Here is a 19,510-nt window from a genome sequence, read left to right as displayed (position 1 = left end):
ACTAGAAATTTATTTTCATTGGCTAGTCTGACAAAAGTTTCCTTTAAAATCACTTTCTAGGCTTTTCAGAAAAAAGGACGAACAAATATGAACATTATATTTAGAAAAACACTAATATTTGGAAAACAGGTGAAAATAATTTTTAAGCAACCCTGTCAGTAAATGGCGGATATTTGTTATGATTTTCCTTTTTAAAATAATAAAAATAAAAAAGAGGATTTTATGAACCGTTATCTTTTTAAACATTTACTTTTAATTTGGGAAATGAATTTTCAAGCTTTTTTTACAGCTATTGTCTATAAGCTGGTCGAAATTTGAACGTTATTTTTAATTAATTTTTTGCATTAAACGAGAATAAACAGTAAGTCTATACTTAAAAGTATAGAAAAACAGGCTCAAAAATTATACTTATTGTTATTTCAATCTATCTATAATTCATTTCTCAAGCGTATAAAATAGATTATGGAATTTAACTAACGTTGAAAATGCATTGTTTACTGATAAAATTTATCTTTTATCAGATTACAGTCAATAAAATGAAGAAAATTATATTATCGAAATTTACTTTATTTTTTATTGTTTCTGACACGAGCTTTAGTTAAAATTACTTCACAGATTCTTTAGGGAAAGAAAACAAAAATAACCTTAATATGCAGAAAAAAATTAATATTTCAAAAATGAGGAAATATTTTTATGCAACCGAGTCAGTAAATGACGAATTTTCGCTCTCTGTTTCTTCTATAAAATATAAAAAATTAAAAATAGGATTCTCTGCACCATTTTTTTTATTCTTTTGTTTTTAAGCTGGAAAATGAATTTTCAAATTTTCTTTACACTTATAGTCTACAAACTTTGAAATTTGAAAGTTAATTTTGATTTGTATTTTGAATTAACCCGTTGATGCAGATGGGACGCATGTCTATATATGTATATATATATATATATATATATATATATATATATATTGGAGTGCTATATTGATATAATATTAGAAAGCACTCCTTTTTGCTGATGTAGTCGTGTGAGCTGATGAAGAGATTATGTCTTTTCATTTTTTTGTTTACCGGCGGCTTTATAATATACATTTTCTTGTAATATTTTTCTAAAATATTTTTTAACAAAATATTTTTTTTAAATACTTTTTCTTCTTCTCTTTCCATTAATCTTTATTATTTTCCATGTTTTCTCGATATTTTTAACTTATATATATATATATTCTTATGCTTTCATTAAAAGAGCAAAAATGTATTTTCGTATTTTTTAATTATAAAAAGCAGATTAATAGTTACTAAAACAATCTGTTAGATTATTGGAATTATATTTGTATTAAAATTTAAAATCCAAAAGCAGTAGTTTGAAAAGCATTTTTTTATTCATGTTCACAAATTTATCAATCATTGATTTTGTAACTTAAAGAAATTTCAATGATAAATAAACTCTTTCTCTCAGATCTAAGTATCTGCAAATTTATGAAAAGAAGCATGAAAAATATCTTTAATAAATATGTTTTACTGTATTTATATGATTCAATTTCTAAACGTATAATATATATTATTTCCAGCTAAATGTCATTTCATAATAAATCATTGATATTATTTGGAAAGAAAAATTTTAATATTTTCCGTGTTCTTAAAGAAGGAAAAAAAAATATTTTTGAGTTTGGACTTAACATTTTATCTTTTATTCTATTTTTAGGAGCAAGATCCAGCTTTCCTGGGTGGAGATGTACTCGAGGCAACAAAAAATGCCTTGGGAACTCGTTATTATCTTCTTCCATATTTTTACTATCTATTCTATAGAAGTCACGTTTTTGGTGAAACAGCTGTGAGACCATTGTTTTTCGAGTATGCATGTTACTATTATAGAATAGTTAAAGAGTTTTTTTTTAAAATTAGCCCATATAAAGTTCATTGCAATTTTTTTTTATAGTTTCTGTTTGGTTTTTTCCTTGTATTTATTAGAAAAAATTAACAATTTGATTAAGCTATTTTCAGATTTAAAAGCAAAAATGTAAATAATGAAAGAAATACCTCTATAATGATAGAACCATTCGTTTTATTTGAAAATTGCAATGATTATTTTGTTTTAAATTTTTTTTATCGTTTCAGGATAAAGTATTAAAATTACAAAAAAAGACAGGAATAAATAATTTAATAAAATCATGTTTAAGGCGACAAGGGACTTTCAAAATTTTTTTTTGAAATTATCAAGGGATTTGCTTGAAATTTTCAGAATGCATTTATATTGTTAAAGACAACTGTTATACAAAATTTCAAAAAAATATTTCAAATTTTAAAAAATTAAAAAATTTAAATTTTTGAATTTTTTATGTTTTTTTTATATTACTCCTCGCGTCTGAAATTTTGTCAAAATGACAAAACTCTTTCAAAATATTACATGTTAGATAATATTGAAAAAATTGTTGGGAGTAATTTTTCTATTTTTTATTATAGAATAACGAATAACATTAAAAAAAACAGTAAAAAACCTACATTTTTAGGAAAAAATCATCATGCCTCTATAAAATATCATGTATAAAAAAAATTCTCTTCTCTTAATTCAAAAAACTTTTCCAACAAAATGTTAATAATATTCATAAATATATAGCATTAAATTCTCAGGTCAATAGAATGAAAATTCATTACGCTGGAACAGTTTGAAATTTGTAAATTTGTCAAAAAAGACATTTTGAGAAAAATGACTTTTACTACTTTTTCATTGCAAATTTTACATCTAAACAAATATTTCTTGCTTTTGATATAAATACCTATAAATATTGTCTAATGAACTAGTTTAATAATTATATACTTTAAATTTTTTTTAAAAAATTAAAAAATATTCAACTAATTTAAAACTAATTTTAAACTGAACTAATTTTAAGCAGGCAAAAAAAGATAAACAAAGGGGTGTGGTCAAAACTGAAATGGCCATAACTTCATCAATTTTGCTCTTATTCCAGAATTTTTTTTTAAATGTTCAGTTAAATGCCTAGATTTCAAAAATATAAAATGCAAAATATCGATTTTTTGACAAATTTTTGCTTCTTTGAAAGTCCCTTGTCGCCTTAAGCAAAATACCATTATGATCAATGTATAAATATTTTTACTGCAATACAATTTTCAGATGAATTTCTAAAAGATATTTATTGTGCATGATTTTAAACTTTAAAACTTCGCTTGGCTATAAACTAATAGTAACCGGTTAGACTCGGTGAGTGTTAATTCAAAAAATAATAATTAAAAAAACTGAAATTCTTTAAAATGATTTGGTTGCTTTTTACTCAAAACTAAAATGTAATTAATTTGAAATATTTTTTAATTCTTTTGTTGCTTTTGTGATCAATCTATTTAACTGCTATTACTCCCATATTAGCATATCCTAGAATCATATTTTTTACACTCAGTTTTTTTAGTAAAAAAATGTATGTTCAGGATTTAGGTTCTATTATACATTTTAGCAAAAATTGCCGTACAATTTTCTAGTTTTAAATAAGCATTTAACTTGCTAAACTTTGAATAAATTGAATGTATATTTAAAAGTTTTAGCAGTTTTTGTAAAAATGTTATAATTTTTTCACAATTAAACAATTTCTAATGAATATAATAAATACAAAATATTTAATAAATAAAATTCTATTTAAAATCTATAACAACAATGTTCGTTGGATATAATAAATGGAGTGAAACTGTCTGCCTTACGTTTAACAGCATAATTAAGAAACGAAAAAATAAATAATTAACTCCATGCATTGTAACATCATTGAATTCATACATTCACATAAGTCTAATTCAAATCTCTGAATCAATACCCAATATAATATTTAAGTTTATCTATATTCATTTATATGTATTTTTTAATAGATTTCCTAGCGATCAAACTGCATTAAGTATAGACGAAGCCTTTCTTTGGGGACCTGCTCTCTATGTAATTCCGGCCTTATATCCGGTAAGTTCAGAAGCGACTGAATATAACCGAAAAAAATTTCATATCTAATAGAAAAATATAAATTGTTAAATTTATTACATCTTTGTTTTTTGACTGTAGGGCATTAAGGAAGTGGAAGCTTATTTTCCAAAAGCTGTGTGGTATGATTTCTATGATGGAAAGCGTATTACTGATAAGGCTGAGAATAAAACGCTTTCTGCTAACATTACTCACATCAATTTGGCTGTGCGAGGTGGATATATATTGCCTCTGCAGTTACCTGCTCAAACGGTCGCTGACAGGTGAGTTATTTTTATTTAGTTTTATCACCATCGACAAACATTCGTTTGACGTTGTTGATATAAGGCACTAATCTTTCAACATGATTGGCATACTAATCTTCGAAAGGGTTATTTTGAAAAGAACCAATTGAAGTAAATAATACACAGTGGAGAATAAGAAAGGAAGTGAACAAGACTATTTAATGAGACAAAAAAGCATAATTCGATTTATTGAATTCAAACGTTTGGCATGGCTGGGCACATTGAGAGATTAAATCATAATAGAAATCAGAAAAAAAATGGAAACATTTGAGACCTAAAAAAAGACCGAAAAAGAGATGATTGGACGATGCCACTAAGTATGTAACCACCTTGACGGAGATTGTTGCTGTTGTAGTTCATTTACGTCACACTAGAGCTGCACAATGGGCTACTGGCGACGGTGTGGAAAACATTCCTGAGGATGATCCGAAGACATGCCATCACAATTTTGATCCTCTGCAGAGGGGATGGCACCCCGCTTCGATAGCCCGATGACCTGCTCGCGAAGTCAAGCACTTTACGGTAAAACAGTTTAACGAGGACCAATACTGCACATCCTCGCTCCCTACGCAGGCTGATCCAAGTGGTCACCCACCCGCACACTGACCGTAGCCAGTGATGCTTGACTTCGGCGATCTGCTGGGAACCGTGTCTTAACGATCAGTTCACTGCGGGATACCTTGACGGAGAAAGTTGAAGACGAAAAATAGGAAAGTCTCACAGAGGCCAAGACTCACAGAGGGATGTAGTGTTTTTTAGGTAAGTAAGTAAAAAGATTGAATCCGAATTGAAAAAAAAAAAGAGTTTCTGATTTATAAAGAAGAGTCAGAAACATTTGTTCAGAATAATATTTTTCTTCCTAAAGGAGAAAAAAATCCTCAAATTTATCAAGGTTGCACAATGGCAATGAGGCTAAAATTCATACTCAATCTAAATATTGAGGATATTTTACATTAGCAGGGCATGCCTATTAAAGCATCAAAAAACTACTTTTTAATTCAGTTATACTTTTCGTGAAGTATTTATTTATATATATTATTTTTAAATTTCTACGATTTTTTACTCCAAAACCTGTATTTAAATTTATGAAAGCATTACAAAAATTGCTTTCTAATTTGTTAGTTGAATTTCTATTATTTTTATTCCAAACTTGTTTTTAAGCTTTTTTAAGAATTCAATAAACTATTTTCTGATTCGCTAATATTTTCTTTTATTTTTATTCGAAACTTTTACTGTTTTATTATAAACTTGTTTTTAAGCGTTTTAAAGTATTCAAAACTACTTTTTTTATTTGTTAAAATAATTCATGTTGGAAATAAACTAATTATAAATTTGGTAATTGTTTACATAATACAAATACTAGTCTGTTTTATTATTTAAATATTTAAATACTTTAATTATCTACGCTGAGAGAAAAGGTATGGTTGAAACTACCAGAAATTCATAAAGTATATCATATATCTGGCTCTATGAGAACACCAAATCGTTCGGTAATTTTTCTTGAAGTGCTTTGATAATGATTATGGTAAAATTAACAAAAATTATGGTTTCATAATGTGCGACAAAATTTGGTGAATGCGGGAAAATTTTTCAATTTCAGCATGATTTCTTAAAGAATAGGATAAAAACCCTTTATTCTATTAAATTTCATTTTCAGTTTTGTATTTTTTACTAAATGCGTGGTAATAAGAAATATAATTTTGAAAGCCAGAATTTCCGGTAAACTGCTACCATACGAGCTGAAAAATACCAAATTAATAGCTTAAATACCATATATTTTGGTTTTGTCAACCAAAATTATGCTTGTTCTGTTTACCAAATATGTCATTAAAATGAAGTACGGTATTTTTGATAGAATTTTTACGCGAAAACATTTATTTGATTTATGATACCGTTCGCGGATTAAAAAAGTATTTACTATTAAAAAATGCATAATTATATCTCTTTTTGATATATATTATGTATAGGAAAAATCTCAATATATATATATATATATATATATATATATATATATATATATATATATATATATATATATATATATATATATATATATATATATATATATATATATATATATATATATATATACAGTGAATTCGCGATAACTCGAATCTGATAGGACTGACGAAAAACTTCGACATATCGGAAGTTCGACGTACCGTTAGTTTCGGTTTTGGACTTTCAAAATATTGTCGGATTATTTAATTAATGCTTATTAATCATTTTTCTGACAAGCCATTTACGATAAGACTGTTTGAAGCACTTTATGATACCCCGGTCCATCGGCTGCAACTTTGCTGTGGTGTTTGGCGGGAGAAACTGCAAGTTTACTGCTTTCAAATTAGGTAGATCACTATGTGCTGTGCATTTATCCATAAAGAGTATCACTTTTCTTTTCTTTTTTTTAGCGAAGAATTTCCGATCCAATTTTCTTACATAGTCTATAAATAAAACTGATGTCATCCAAAACTTTTTGTTAGACTTCCAAAGGATCCAAAGGATACGTTTTTACATTCTTGAAACATCGGAGATTTCGGTTTTTTCCGATAACAAGTAAGGGCAATTTCTTTGTCCCAGACGCATTTCCTCCAACTAGGACAGTCAAACGTTCCTTGCTCATTTTACCCCCTGAGCAATTTTCGTCCTTAAACATCATAGTCTTATTTGGAAGACATTTAAAAAATAAACCCATTTCATCAATATTGAAAACATCATTTTAACTGTATCCTTGAAGTAAATTTGGTAACGTTTCATTTAACCACTGTCCACATACTTCAAGAGGGACAGCTTTATCTTCTCCATGAAGAGTGCGAAAGACATTGTGTGTGTGTTGCAAAGGAAGGGGCAAGATATCAGCTCCTAGGTTTTTTTTTTCTTGCTTTAAAAGATCCAAAAAAAAAATCGAGTTAAAGGGAGTAAAATTCGAGTAATCGAGAATAATTAACAGGAAATTGAAGATAAAAGGGTCGGGACTTTAAAAAAAAAATCGAGCGGGCAAATCCGTGTCAAAATTATCTATTGAAAGAATTTTTTCTTTGATAATTTAAATAATTTTTCTATGTACTAATCCATTTCGTGCAAATCCGCGGCTAAAATTATCTGCAAAACAGGCAATTTATGTTTCTCTTTTCTATTTTATACTTTTTCTTAAATAAACATCTATCTTCTAAAACTATTTATGATCAATTTTTAAAATTATCCAGTATAATATTACCTTGCGCACATCCATTTCGGGCCCATCCTTGGTAACTAACAAATCAAAACTCAGAATAACAAATCACTTCAACAGTGCAGTAAGAACGACACTTTAAAACCCTCTTGTTACACTCGATTTGCGCTTTTGTTTTCATCTTTTGTTTTCATATTTTGTAATCTGGCAATCTTTCTGCGAAAACATTTTTAAATCATTCTTGAAAAATATCCGTCCATGTAAGTTGAACTGATTTTGCTGCTCGCTTTATAGTCTCCCCTTTTTAATGTTTTTTATTTTATTTTATTATCTGTTTTTACATGTTATTTTTACTTATTTGTACTTTTTGTGATCTTTTTCATTTGTTGTTATTTTTTAAAAAATTTTTTTGAGTGCTCCTCACACTATTGTATTAATTTATTTAGCTTTGGCTTTATTGATACAATATCAGAAAGCACTCTGTTTTGCGGATATAATCGTGTGGGCTGAAGAAATGATTATATCCTTTTTTCCGGTTTTTTAATTAACATTTCATGATTTTTTTTTTTTTAAATTTTTTAAATTTTTTTTATTTATTATTATTTTTAATAAACTGTTGTTTGTTATTTTTACTTATTATTTCCCCCCCCCTTTTTCATATGTCTTTTATTTTTCTTTGTTTTATTCTTCGTTATGAACTATCTATATATATATATATATATATATATATATATATATATATATATATATATATATATATATATATATATATATATATATATATATATATATATATATATATATATATATATAAATTTGCAGCAACATATAGTAAGATATTTCATTTTATAAAACTGGAGCATTAAAATTGAAAGATTTAATCCTTATTTTGTTTGCCAATAATAATTTTCTCTCCATGACGTTTACAATTGCAAATTCTAACAATACATATCAAGAACTAATAATGATTATGATTAGCTTTGCTGATTTTCAATTTGATAGTAAAATTCAATTAATACGTTAGTCATTTAAACTCTCTTTATTGCAATTCAACATAGTCTAAATTCTGACTACCGGTGTTATGTTGTTATGAACTAATTGCATACTTCGATCTTAATTTATAGATATAGGATTAATTTTTCAAACTTACGTTTCGTTCATTCTAAGACACCGTATAACTGACATTTAAAATTATATTCATTTTCTTTCATTTAATTATCTAACGTAATCTAAATGATAGCAGCTTTGCTTGCTGACATACAATTTTAATTAAATTCAATTTATTCGTTTCTATGGTTAGTTGTTTTTAATGTAGTTAATGCTTAGGAAGTTATGTTGACGCTAAAGTGATAAACATTACAAATAACATTCCCTACTTAAAAATTTCATTTTCTTTAACGTTTTGTAATTTAATTTTCACATTACATGTGAAGTTAAATTATAAGTGGTTTTAATTTAATTTTGGCATATCTACATACAAGAGAAACTTTTTAAATAATTAATAAAATATTTTATATTGCTTTGGAAGAATAAAAAATATATAACGTTGCGTTTTAAATTAAATGATTGTAAGAAAGAATATGTTTTGCACATTCCAAATGTTTTATATTACAATTAATTTATCAAAAGTTAATATGACATGAATATTATTACGCCTTTGAGAAACCTTGCTCATTTTCATATTTAACTTAATTAGAAAACGAAATAAGCTTTAGCTTGTTTTTCCCTTTTTTGTTAATTTTAATCAATTTTTTTCTGTGATCATATTATTCATGGTTTTTCAAGTTAAAAAGAGTTTGATTCAATATAAAGCTAAGAGTCTCTTTCAAATTGTTCAAAAAAGCAACTTAGGTGAAACAACATTTAGATAATAATATGGTTTCTGTGAATTGAGCTGCCATCTACAGTAAATTCTAGAAGCTTGTAAGCCACCTGCATGGAAAAAATACTAAGAAACAGTTTTATTTAAAAATGTCACTTTAAAAAATGCGCTTTCAATAAACTCTTTGCCCTTAGCCATCGATATTTAAAAATAGATAACGAGGAATTATTTTACTCCTATTTTGATTTGAGAAAATTGGAAAAAAGTGTAGATAATTTGTTACACATTTTTTTTAAAAGAAAAGATTATTGAAAAAGATAAAGGTTCAATAATTTATTTATTTTAATTTTCATTTTACTTTCAAAAAATGACTATGAATAAAAGTAGGTTATAAACATTTAAAACTTGCAAATATTACATTCGTAAATAAGGAATAACACAGAAGTATTGTTTACCTGTGAAATATTTCCTTAATCCTAAATTAAAGATATTTACTTCTAACATTTATTTATCATTCTCTCTTAGTATTCTCTGCTCTTATCACTTTTTTAATTTTAATTATTTTCCCAAATTAAATTAAAAAAAAGGTATTTTCGCTGTTATAAAGTAATATACTTTCGTTATTAAAAAGTAATCAATAATATTACCTTACATTGTGTAACATTTTATGATCAACATATTTGGGAGATTCCTCAAATTTACGTCAGCTCCCGTACACTCTCGTACGTTACGAGACATCTCCGTACACTCTTGTTTCTCTCTGTTCCGTACACTCTCGTTTCAAGAAATTGCGTGTGCGTCCGTGAGAAAATGTCGAACTTGCGTAAGGGAAAATAAGAGATTTAACCAAAATCCGTAAATTAAAAACGCCAATGTTGTGGTATAATATTTTAATTTTGACCACAAAATAAAAACGAACATTTGCAATGGGTGTAGACGATCTCTACAAAGCTCAGGCATATAACTCAAGATGCTTTGTTCTACGTAAAACTACTGTTCTATGAGCAGAAAAATTTGGCAGATTATCATGAATTGAGCGATAAAGAATGAGGCTTATTATTTAGATTTGTTGCCGAAGATTGAAGAAATTTAGTTTCTGCAGGAGGTCCGCAAATAACCATAACTTACAGTAGTTTGCTCTAAACGATACAGGTAAGTTAATAGTAATATAGCACGATTCATTTCTGAATTTCATCATCAATTTTTTTTTCAATTCGCATTCCACGTTCATGTTTTAAGTTTGAAGGTCGGCTTTAACAAGAAACAATATTTAACAACTATGTAGCCTGTAGCTTTGTCTTTGTAGCGTTAATTATGCCAACATAACGTAAAGATCAGTAGCATCTAAAATTAACGCGAGCATGCGCAGTTGCTTCACATCTTACGTACGGGAGCATACGGAAGCTAACGTAAAAATGTGTGTGAAATCCTATTTAAATCTACACCGAAGAGCCATTACATTATGATCACCCTCCATCTATAACAATGGGATCGCCCAGGTTTTCATGGTTTCTCGCCCAGGAGCAATGTTTTCATGGGGCACATTAGGACCCATAATCCGCATAGAACAATCCCTGACGTCTGTAAGCTACTTGATCATAGTTGCAGACCAGGTTCACTCATTCATGGCAACAGTTTTTTCTGCGGGGTACGGTGTTTACCAACAGGATAATGCACCATGTCAAAAGGGTCGAATCGTCGAGGAACATTCCAGTGACTTTCAAGTCATGCCTTGGCCCCCAAATTCACCTGACCTTAATCCAATAGAGCATTTGTGGTCCTACTTGAGAAACCAAATTCGTCTTGCCACGATACCTCCTCGCAATGTGAGGGAATTGCAGGACCAGTTGGTGAGCGCTTGGTACCAGATACCTCAGGCTACCTATCAGCACCTTGTGGAATCAATGCCACTACCGGTGCTAGCAGTTTTGAGGGCTAAAAGTGGTCCTATATGTTATTAGCAGGGTGGTCATAGTGTAATGGCTCTTCGGTGTATATCTAAACTGATTAACCATTTTGCAATTATTATGGTTGTTATAATGACAGTGGGTCGTAATGAAACCACCTATTAACTTTATTACAGAATTCTATGTTCTATGCAATAATAAAAACTGTAATTTGGCAGTTAAAAAAAATTTTTTTTTCTTGAAGGAAAGAAGCTGCATTCAAGTTTGTCAGCATGTATAGTGGCGAAATATCCAAATACCTTTACTATAGTATTTTTTGTTCTATGCAATAGTTACAACTTTAAAATTTAAATTTATTTATCAGCTAGAAAGTAGCTTTTTTGAAGGTAAATTATTATCTATTCATCGCCTCCTTTGCTACGCACAACACGGAAACATATTAAATAAATTAGTTTTCTTTGTAAGCTTTATTAAATGATCCTAGAATTTAAACACACAAATTTACACACACGGTCAACCCTCCTGTATACTTTTTCGACCTTTTGGTGAGTTTAAAGAAAGATTAATTTTAACCTATGATGTTTCTTCAATCGCCTGGGTAAAAAAGTTCTCGTCAAAGGGATCCCCAATCTCTGTTGGGTTTTCTTTATCCATCCCCATGATTACCCATGTATCACGTTACGTAAATTAAAAGGACATTTTTGAGAAATTGGTAAGTCAATATGCTTTATACGTAAATTTTACGTATTATTGACAGAATGATATTACCATTGCGATATTTGGTAAAAAAAACTGGTATATTTTACGTAATATTCACAGAATGGGTTTACTAACTACACTTCGGTAAGATTGCTTTCGTATATTTTTCGAAAGATTGACGAAAGAAAATTTTCTATAAAAATGATTCTGTGTATTTTACGTATTATAAACAAAGCAAATTTGCAATTTAAATTTCGGTTCAAATTTATTTACGCGAATATTCTAATTTTTGAATAACCATTTTTTTGCTATAATTCGACGGTTCAACTTGTGTAAATTTTGAGGTATGGTTGACATAAATATTATGTAAAAATAATGCACTAAAATATTCATAAAATTTGTTTACGAAAAATGCTACGTACATTTTGCGTTTTTTGGATAACTATTTTTGCTATAATTTGACGTTTTAGTTTTGCGTAAGTTTTATGAATGCTTAGTAAAATTTAAAAGTGAAATATAGGTATTTTTGACATGAAACTGATGGTTTTCTGCTACCTGGTTCGATGCTTTCTACAGGTATTGCAACCGTGGAAACAAATTGGGCCACCATATTTGTTTTTTGTGGCTTTGCCGGATTGCAAATGACTTAATTTATATCTGCGATTGGTGATTTTTTTTTCTTTGATCAGCTATTTTCATGAACTCTTAACCGCAAATCATTTCTCTCTTGGTACAGTTTGGTAAAAGTGAGAAGCATACATCCTCTTCATCAACACAACTTATTTTTTACCGTTTTAACATGGTTCAAAACATCTGAATACCTTTGATGTACTATTCCTTAACTCACGCATTAATCATAACATTGAGTTTACTTATTAAAAGTTAAAAAGAAATATATCTTCTGTTTTTTTCTCTCTTTCAGTCGTGAAAATGAGTTTGACATATTAGTTGCATTGGATGATAAACAAGAGGCTTCGGGAGAGTTTTATTGGGACGATGGAGATTCATTAGGTAACCATATCTGATTCACTATGCGTTTTTTATCATAAGTAAAACATTGTTCTCAATAAAATTACTGAAAAATTGAAAATCAAATTTTCTTATCTTTTTCACTTCTTTTTTAAAAAATGTTAAAACAGTTACTCCGAATGGTGCCTTATATCACAACTCCGAATGAATGTAAGTTTTAAAATTGATGACGTTCTTTATAAACGAAATTAAGAGAAGCATTTATAAATAAAATTAATTTTTCTAAATAATTATAAGCTCACCACCGTTAGAAATGTCTCCAAAAAAAGGATAGAATATTGTAATTTAACCAAAACAATTAAATAACCATAAAACGATGGTATTGAAATTGTTAATTGTAAAAAAAATCGTTTACTGATTTATTTCACTTAAGAGGATGCCATACTAGGAGAGAAACTTTTTGTCGCAAGTTCTACCTCACTTCTATTACTAATTTAACATTAAAAAAAAAGAAAAAGAAAGTTCAGTCAAACCTAAAATAGGCCGTGAAGTTTCAATTGCTGAAAAAAAAATTGGCAACTATGAAAATTCAAGGTAATTACTGGAAGAGAGCTTCTCAATTGCGCACTCCTAAGTTACCTTTTCATAATTTATTTTATTTGGTTGTTGCTGTTCATTTACGTCGCACTAGAGGGCTATTGGCGACGGTCTGGGAAACATTCCTGAGGATGATCCGAAGACATGCCATCACAATTTTGATCCTCTGCAGAGGGGATGGCACCCCCGCATCGGTAGCCCGACGACCTGCACGCGAAGTCGAGCACTTTACGGTAGAACAGTTTAACGAGGACCAATACCGCACACCCTCGGTCCCTACGCAGACTGATCCAAGTGGTCACTCATCCGCACACTGACCGCAGACAGTGATGCTTGACTTCGGTGATCTGCTGGGAACCGTGTCTTAACGATCAGTCCACTGTGGGACTTATTTTATTTGGATATTTTAAACATTTGTTTTCAGTATTCTAAAGCATTATTAAGAATTAATTCATGACAACTTGACTAAATAATCTCTTTGACGAAAGTTTCAATAATATATTTCGAAAGTTTTTGTAAGAACCAAATACTAATTCAGAAAAAAACAAGTTTGGAGATAGAATTGTAATAGTACCCGAACAGAAATAAGTTTAAATTTTATTATCCTGAGATAGTATTTCCCAAAGCGCGGTACGCGTACCCCCGGGGGTAAGGGAATAGATTAGCGGGGGTACGCGTTCTTATGCGAAATATCTTGCAACAAACGAAAATTTCAAAATTTTTTATTTAAAAACAAAGCTAGCCATGAAAATTTGCGACTACGTATTTTTCTATTGGCTATTTTTTGCTGAGTTAACGGTTAATAATTAGTGGTGTTAAGACAGTTGTGGTTTTTAACTTTTGTGCATTTTTTTTTGTCACAGCAGCTGTTATCACAGCAAAAACAATATCATTCTTCTTACTGATGCAGATAAACTTATTAACAATACTTCGTACCAAAAGAGAAAAATAAGCATATTTTTGAAAAAATACATTAATTTTCTTACTAGTGGTACACAGTGTTACGAAAAATTTAGAAAGGGTACAAAAAAGTCATAAGTTTCGGAAACACTGTCGTAAGATAATCGAAAACTAAATCCGTAGAACCAAATCTGCTTTATCAGGATAAAAAAAAATTTGAAATTAATAATTTTTAATTTTAATGTAACAATCCATTTATAGTCAATCACTGAAGGTTGATGTGAAGTCATCAAAGAACAGAGTTTCACAGTTTAATTTAAAAACCATTCTTTTCCATATTAATTTTACTGTATAACATCATTGAGTGTAACAAATTTCATTTGACTCTTATTAATTTTTGCTTCAGATACATACAAAAACGGAGTTTACAACCTAAATAAATTCACAGCTGCCAAGGTAAGACAATTTAATATTCAATAGGTATATATCATTTTTGCAATATTTTTATTAAATGTATGCAATGTATCGTGATACATGGTACTCTTTTCAAAATATCGCAGAAGCGAAATTTTAACCTATATTCATACGATATATTAAATACTATCTTTTACGTTAAATATCGATAATGTATCGACATCAATATCACGAGTGTTTCCAATTGGAAGCATTTTCTTCTTCTGTTGTATGAAATTTGTTAACAGATCTTAGGTACTTTGGTAACTCCAATTTCAAACCTGCAATCGGTTTCTCTCTAACAGTAAAAATCGGTTCCCTCTAGCAGTCTCTCTAACAGTAACTGATAATGTGTCCATCAACCCTAGATGCTTGTCGAACATTCACGTAAACCCCTGTTATCAGTTATTTATAACGTTTTTAAACTTACACATTTGAACTAAAAGTAGAATAAATATACACTTCATAATTTAAAAAATCTGTAGCTTTAGGAACAAAACTAATTACAGATTTGAAATTTCCTCACCCGAATTAGGAAAAATCAAGTCTTTCTATAAATGCAACAAAAAATTTGCCCCCCCCCCAGTGCTATCTATCAGAATGGTTAGTAACTACGAACTCACTCGTCGACCTCTTTCCTCTTTTCGACGCATGGTGATTCTTCACCCGTTCGTGACTCGGGGCCTTGTGCCGGAGAGTCTGCCTACGTGGTTCTAGTATTATTTGGACTGTATTGTAGTTTCATCGAGTTTGCGGACCTGAGTCTGGGTTAAATAAATATTATCGAATATGATATTGTCTTTATTTCATATGAAAAACGAAAATATTGACTACTGAAGGCTTGAAACGTGTAAAACATACCAACTATCGTGAAATATCGATACTTATTGGTGATATATCACGATATTAAAATTCCGCGATCACTCAATGCTAATTTTTATCATATAATTAAAGCGCAACCTATTTTTTTTGTATGATTTTTTGAAATAAGTATATTTTATATTTTCTAGAACACATTCAATAATACCATTATCAAGCATCAGTTCCATAGCTTGTTAAACCTAAACGTAATCAGAGTATTTGGTGTAAATCAAAGGCCAACTAAAGTAACGATCAACGGACAGGATGCTCCAAAGTTTGAATATAATGAAGTAAGTTAATTTATAATTATTGTTGGGATTACTAGACGTTACAAATAATGAAAATTCTTAAAATTATATGAATTTCTATTTTTATTCTATCCAAAACCCGCAAATTAAAAAAGCAAAAAAAACATTGACGTTTACTAGATGTAAGGGTTTAATTTTGTTAATAGGGATATTTCGCATAGGGTTATGGTTACCCCTGACGTTAACGCTATTTGAGCTTTACAGCGCATGCGCAGAAATTTCCCTGCAAATTGCTATATCAATAAAGAGTGCAAAAGGGTGTTTATCTTGCTTTAACCGTAACAAAAGTGTTACTGTTAAGGCATGACAAACACTACGCAAATGCCTTAATATTTACTAAGTGTTCGTTAACACTGCTCTTAAAATGTAATTTAAATCAATTTTGTATCCTTCTTAAAAATTAAACGATACTTATTTGCTCATTAGAAGTCACAAATTATTATGTGAGCGAAAAAAAAGAACTTTAAATCGTCACGAAAAAGTAAAAACTTTCTCAAAAACTAACAAATCATTGTAGAATGTGGTATAAAAATATCAAAAACAGTTTGATTGCCGTCTACAATTCGCTTTTCTCCACCTCACAGTTTTTATTGCAGACAAAAAGGCTCTGAAAGCTATTTTGTGGTCTCCGCCATTAATAATTCGTCAAATTTTGATAATATTATTACTTTTCTACGCTTAAATATAAAAAAATTGTGACCTTTAATGCATATAATTTGTTACTTCATTTTTAACAAGAAGACCAAAATATATGTTAAGGGCGATGATTACGGAACACCTTTTATAATTTGGTTGCAATTTGTAGAATAAAGCTTATCTTTCTCAAAAAGCATTTCTTACATTATTACTTATCTAAAAAAATTCTTATTTCGATAGATTTAGTAATTTTATAAAATGTAATATTGCTCTCTCATCAGACAAATTTTTCAGTTTTTGGAGAAATCAAAGTGAAATTTTCTAATATAATGCTCCTTAATAAGATTTTTGTGAGGCAATTCTACTTATTAAAATGATTCTAAACATTAAAGTAAGATTTCATAAATAATTTATTGGTGAGTAAGAAATTTTTGTTAATCAAATTAATTTATTTTAAGTATAAATTTCCTGAAGAGTTTTTTTCATAAAACTTCATTATTAGGTTTATACTAAAGCTTACAATAGAAAGATTTAGTATCGAGTTTCAGTTACGTAAACCGTAGCTCAGATTAAAAATAAAAAATCATCCGAAATGAAATAATAATAAGCCTTTAAAAAATTTTTGTTAATTAAATAAATTTTTTCAAGTATAAATTTCATGAAGAGTTTTTTTTCCTCATAAAACTTTATTATTAGGATTATACTAAAGCTTACAATGGAGAGATTTAGCATCGAGTTTCGGCTACGTAAACCATAGCTCAGATAAAAAATTAAAAATCATCCGAAATGAAATAATAATAATTATTATAATAGAACTTTTAACAGAATTCAAAACTGCACATTCACTTCTAAACTGCATAATTCACTTCTAAATTAGCTCTAAAGACTCATAATATTTTTTGCCTAATTCAAGTAAGAAAAATTATGTATTGATTTAAATTAATTAACATATTGAAAGTAAAAAAATTAATATATTGATAATTTGTTTATTTGATTTTTATTTGAATTTATTTATTTGTTTAATTTTGTTTCATTTACTTATTTGCTTATTTTTATTTATTTTCTGCTTATTTTTTTATCAATTTTTACTTTATTTTATTTATTTGTTTATTATTTACTCATTTATAAATTTTTTTAAACAAATTATATAAAATTTTAATTGACAATTTATATAAAATTTTAAAAAAGTACACTTTTTTTCTAATTAAGGTTTGTAGACGTTTCTTACATTTTATTATATAAATGCAGACATCTGTACCTTAAAATATAAATAATAAATACGTGATGAAATTATTAAAAGTATAAAAGCACGCTACCTTAATTTTGCGCTTTTTGTACTTCAGACTGAAAAATATTTTTTTCTTAATTTTTTAAACCACATTTTTTCTCCTGCTTTACTAATTATTTGTTTCGTTTACAGACTACCTTAACTATAACTGCCAAAGGATCTTCACTTAAAGAACAGTTGATTGTTAAATGGAACTAAAAGAATAAAAGGAAAATTGGAACAAAATAACAACTGAAGAATGCAACAAGCTCTAGAGCGAATGAATTCTTAGAGAATTTTTAAGAGAGCTGTAATAATAACATTTTTTAAATGTATAACGTAGTGTTACATGTCTTATTTAACTGTGATTAATTATACTTAAAGTATTGTAGCATTACTTGAATAATTCATTATAGAATTATTTATATAATTTTTTCAATTAATTATAAAGATAATTACATCATGAGGTAAAGATTTTTTCTTTACTGCCACATTTATTTACATGAATTCGTAGTTTTATAATTCATTAGTTACTTATGCTTTTGCATGAGAAGTATATAAGAATATTCTTATAGAAAATATTTTTACTTAAGAAGTATATATAAAAATATTTCTTATAGAAAATATTCTTATGTGACATACATGTTTCTTGTAATAACTTTTAAGAAGTAAAAATAATAATGTATATTATTATGTCTGTTGTATATTATTACGTTATGTTGTAATATCTGTAAATAATAAAGTATATCTAATTTTTATTGTTATTTATGAACGAAGTTTGAGTTTTTATGAACAAATTCAAGTAAATTAATTTCATGTACTATAAATCCGTTGTTCTTATCTTCCTAATTTTAGTGTAATGTATAGTGTGCCAAAAAATAAACGGTCCACCCTAAACAACTTTTGATCTAATGATCGGTTTTTCACGTCCCAGGACTCAATCTTAATAGTTTGAGAGAATGACCTCAAATACGCTAATTAATTAGTGAAGACTATAATTTAAGTTACGAAATCAGACACAAAAGCGTACTTTCTCTGAATAAACATACCCTTTTTCGACGGATTCTTATTTTTGACCCCCAAAATATAAGGGGTAGCAGCATTCTAAGAAATATGGTTTCAATAGTTTGGTCAGGAAAGCTGTCCAAAGTTTGGAACCCTTAATGTTAATTTTACGTTTTGTGTATTTCACTATATATCGAAAACTATTTTAAATTTTCATTTAAACTAAAAAAAATTTTCACGCAATTATAAAATTCGTTTATCCAAAGATAATTCTAAGCAAAGGTTGATTGGGTGAAATATTTCTTTTTATCAATAATCTTGAAAAGAAAGTTCCACTAACAGCCAACAGGCTTCAACTTAGAACGTTTCCCCTCACTTTAACGTATTCTATTTCACACACGCTTTACTTACTTTATTTAGCAAAAGCTGGACACCTGGGCCGCGCAGAAGACCCATATCCCATTCATCGTGAAATTACAGTAAAATTAAAAAATATAAGCAGTTTGTATACAGAGTCTCTGGGGTGACTGATTTCACACACGCCAACTTTACTTATTTAAGTTATTTATTTATTTGAAATTTTAAAGTGGTAGCATGATTTTTTGCTTTGACATTTTACTTTTTAGTTAATTTGATTTCCAATGATTTTGATCACCATTGTTTCTAA

The 19,510-nt window shown here is 28.4% G+C and overlaps 1 protein-coding gene across 1 annotated transcript in view; it reads left to right on the top strand.

Moving 5' to 3' along the window:
- The window catches only part of LOC107444857 (lysosomal alpha-glucosidase), a 42,936-nt gene extending 24,334 nt beyond the window's left edge, over positions 1–18,602 (top strand). The window contains exons 12-18 of the mRNA XM_021145003.4: positions 1,696–1,844; positions 3,861–3,945; positions 4,045–4,226; positions 12,770–12,858; positions 14,720–14,769; positions 15,777–15,917; positions 17,992–18,602. Of these exons, the coding sequence (XP_021000662.3) occupies positions 1,696–1,844; positions 3,861–3,945; positions 4,045–4,226; positions 12,770–12,858; positions 14,720–14,769; positions 15,777–15,917; positions 17,992–18,057 (762 nt within the window). The 3' untranslated portion in view covers positions 18,058–18,602. The remainder of the gene's footprint in view (positions 1–1,695; positions 1,845–3,860; positions 3,946–4,044; positions 4,227–12,769; positions 12,859–14,719; positions 14,770–15,776; positions 15,918–17,991) is intronic.
- The last annotated feature ends 908 nt before the right edge of the window (positions 18,603–19,510 follow it).

This window comes from Parasteatoda tepidariorum, chromosome 3, assembly GCF_982258835.1.
Source record: "Parasteatoda tepidariorum strain Cologne lab strain chromosome 3, Ptep-v5.0, whole genome shotgun sequence".
NCBI classification, from domain to species: domain Eukaryota; kingdom Metazoa; phylum Arthropoda; class Arachnida; order Araneae; family Theridiidae; genus Parasteatoda; species Parasteatoda tepidariorum.
This window is presented reverse-complemented; position numbering and strand designations above follow the sequence as displayed.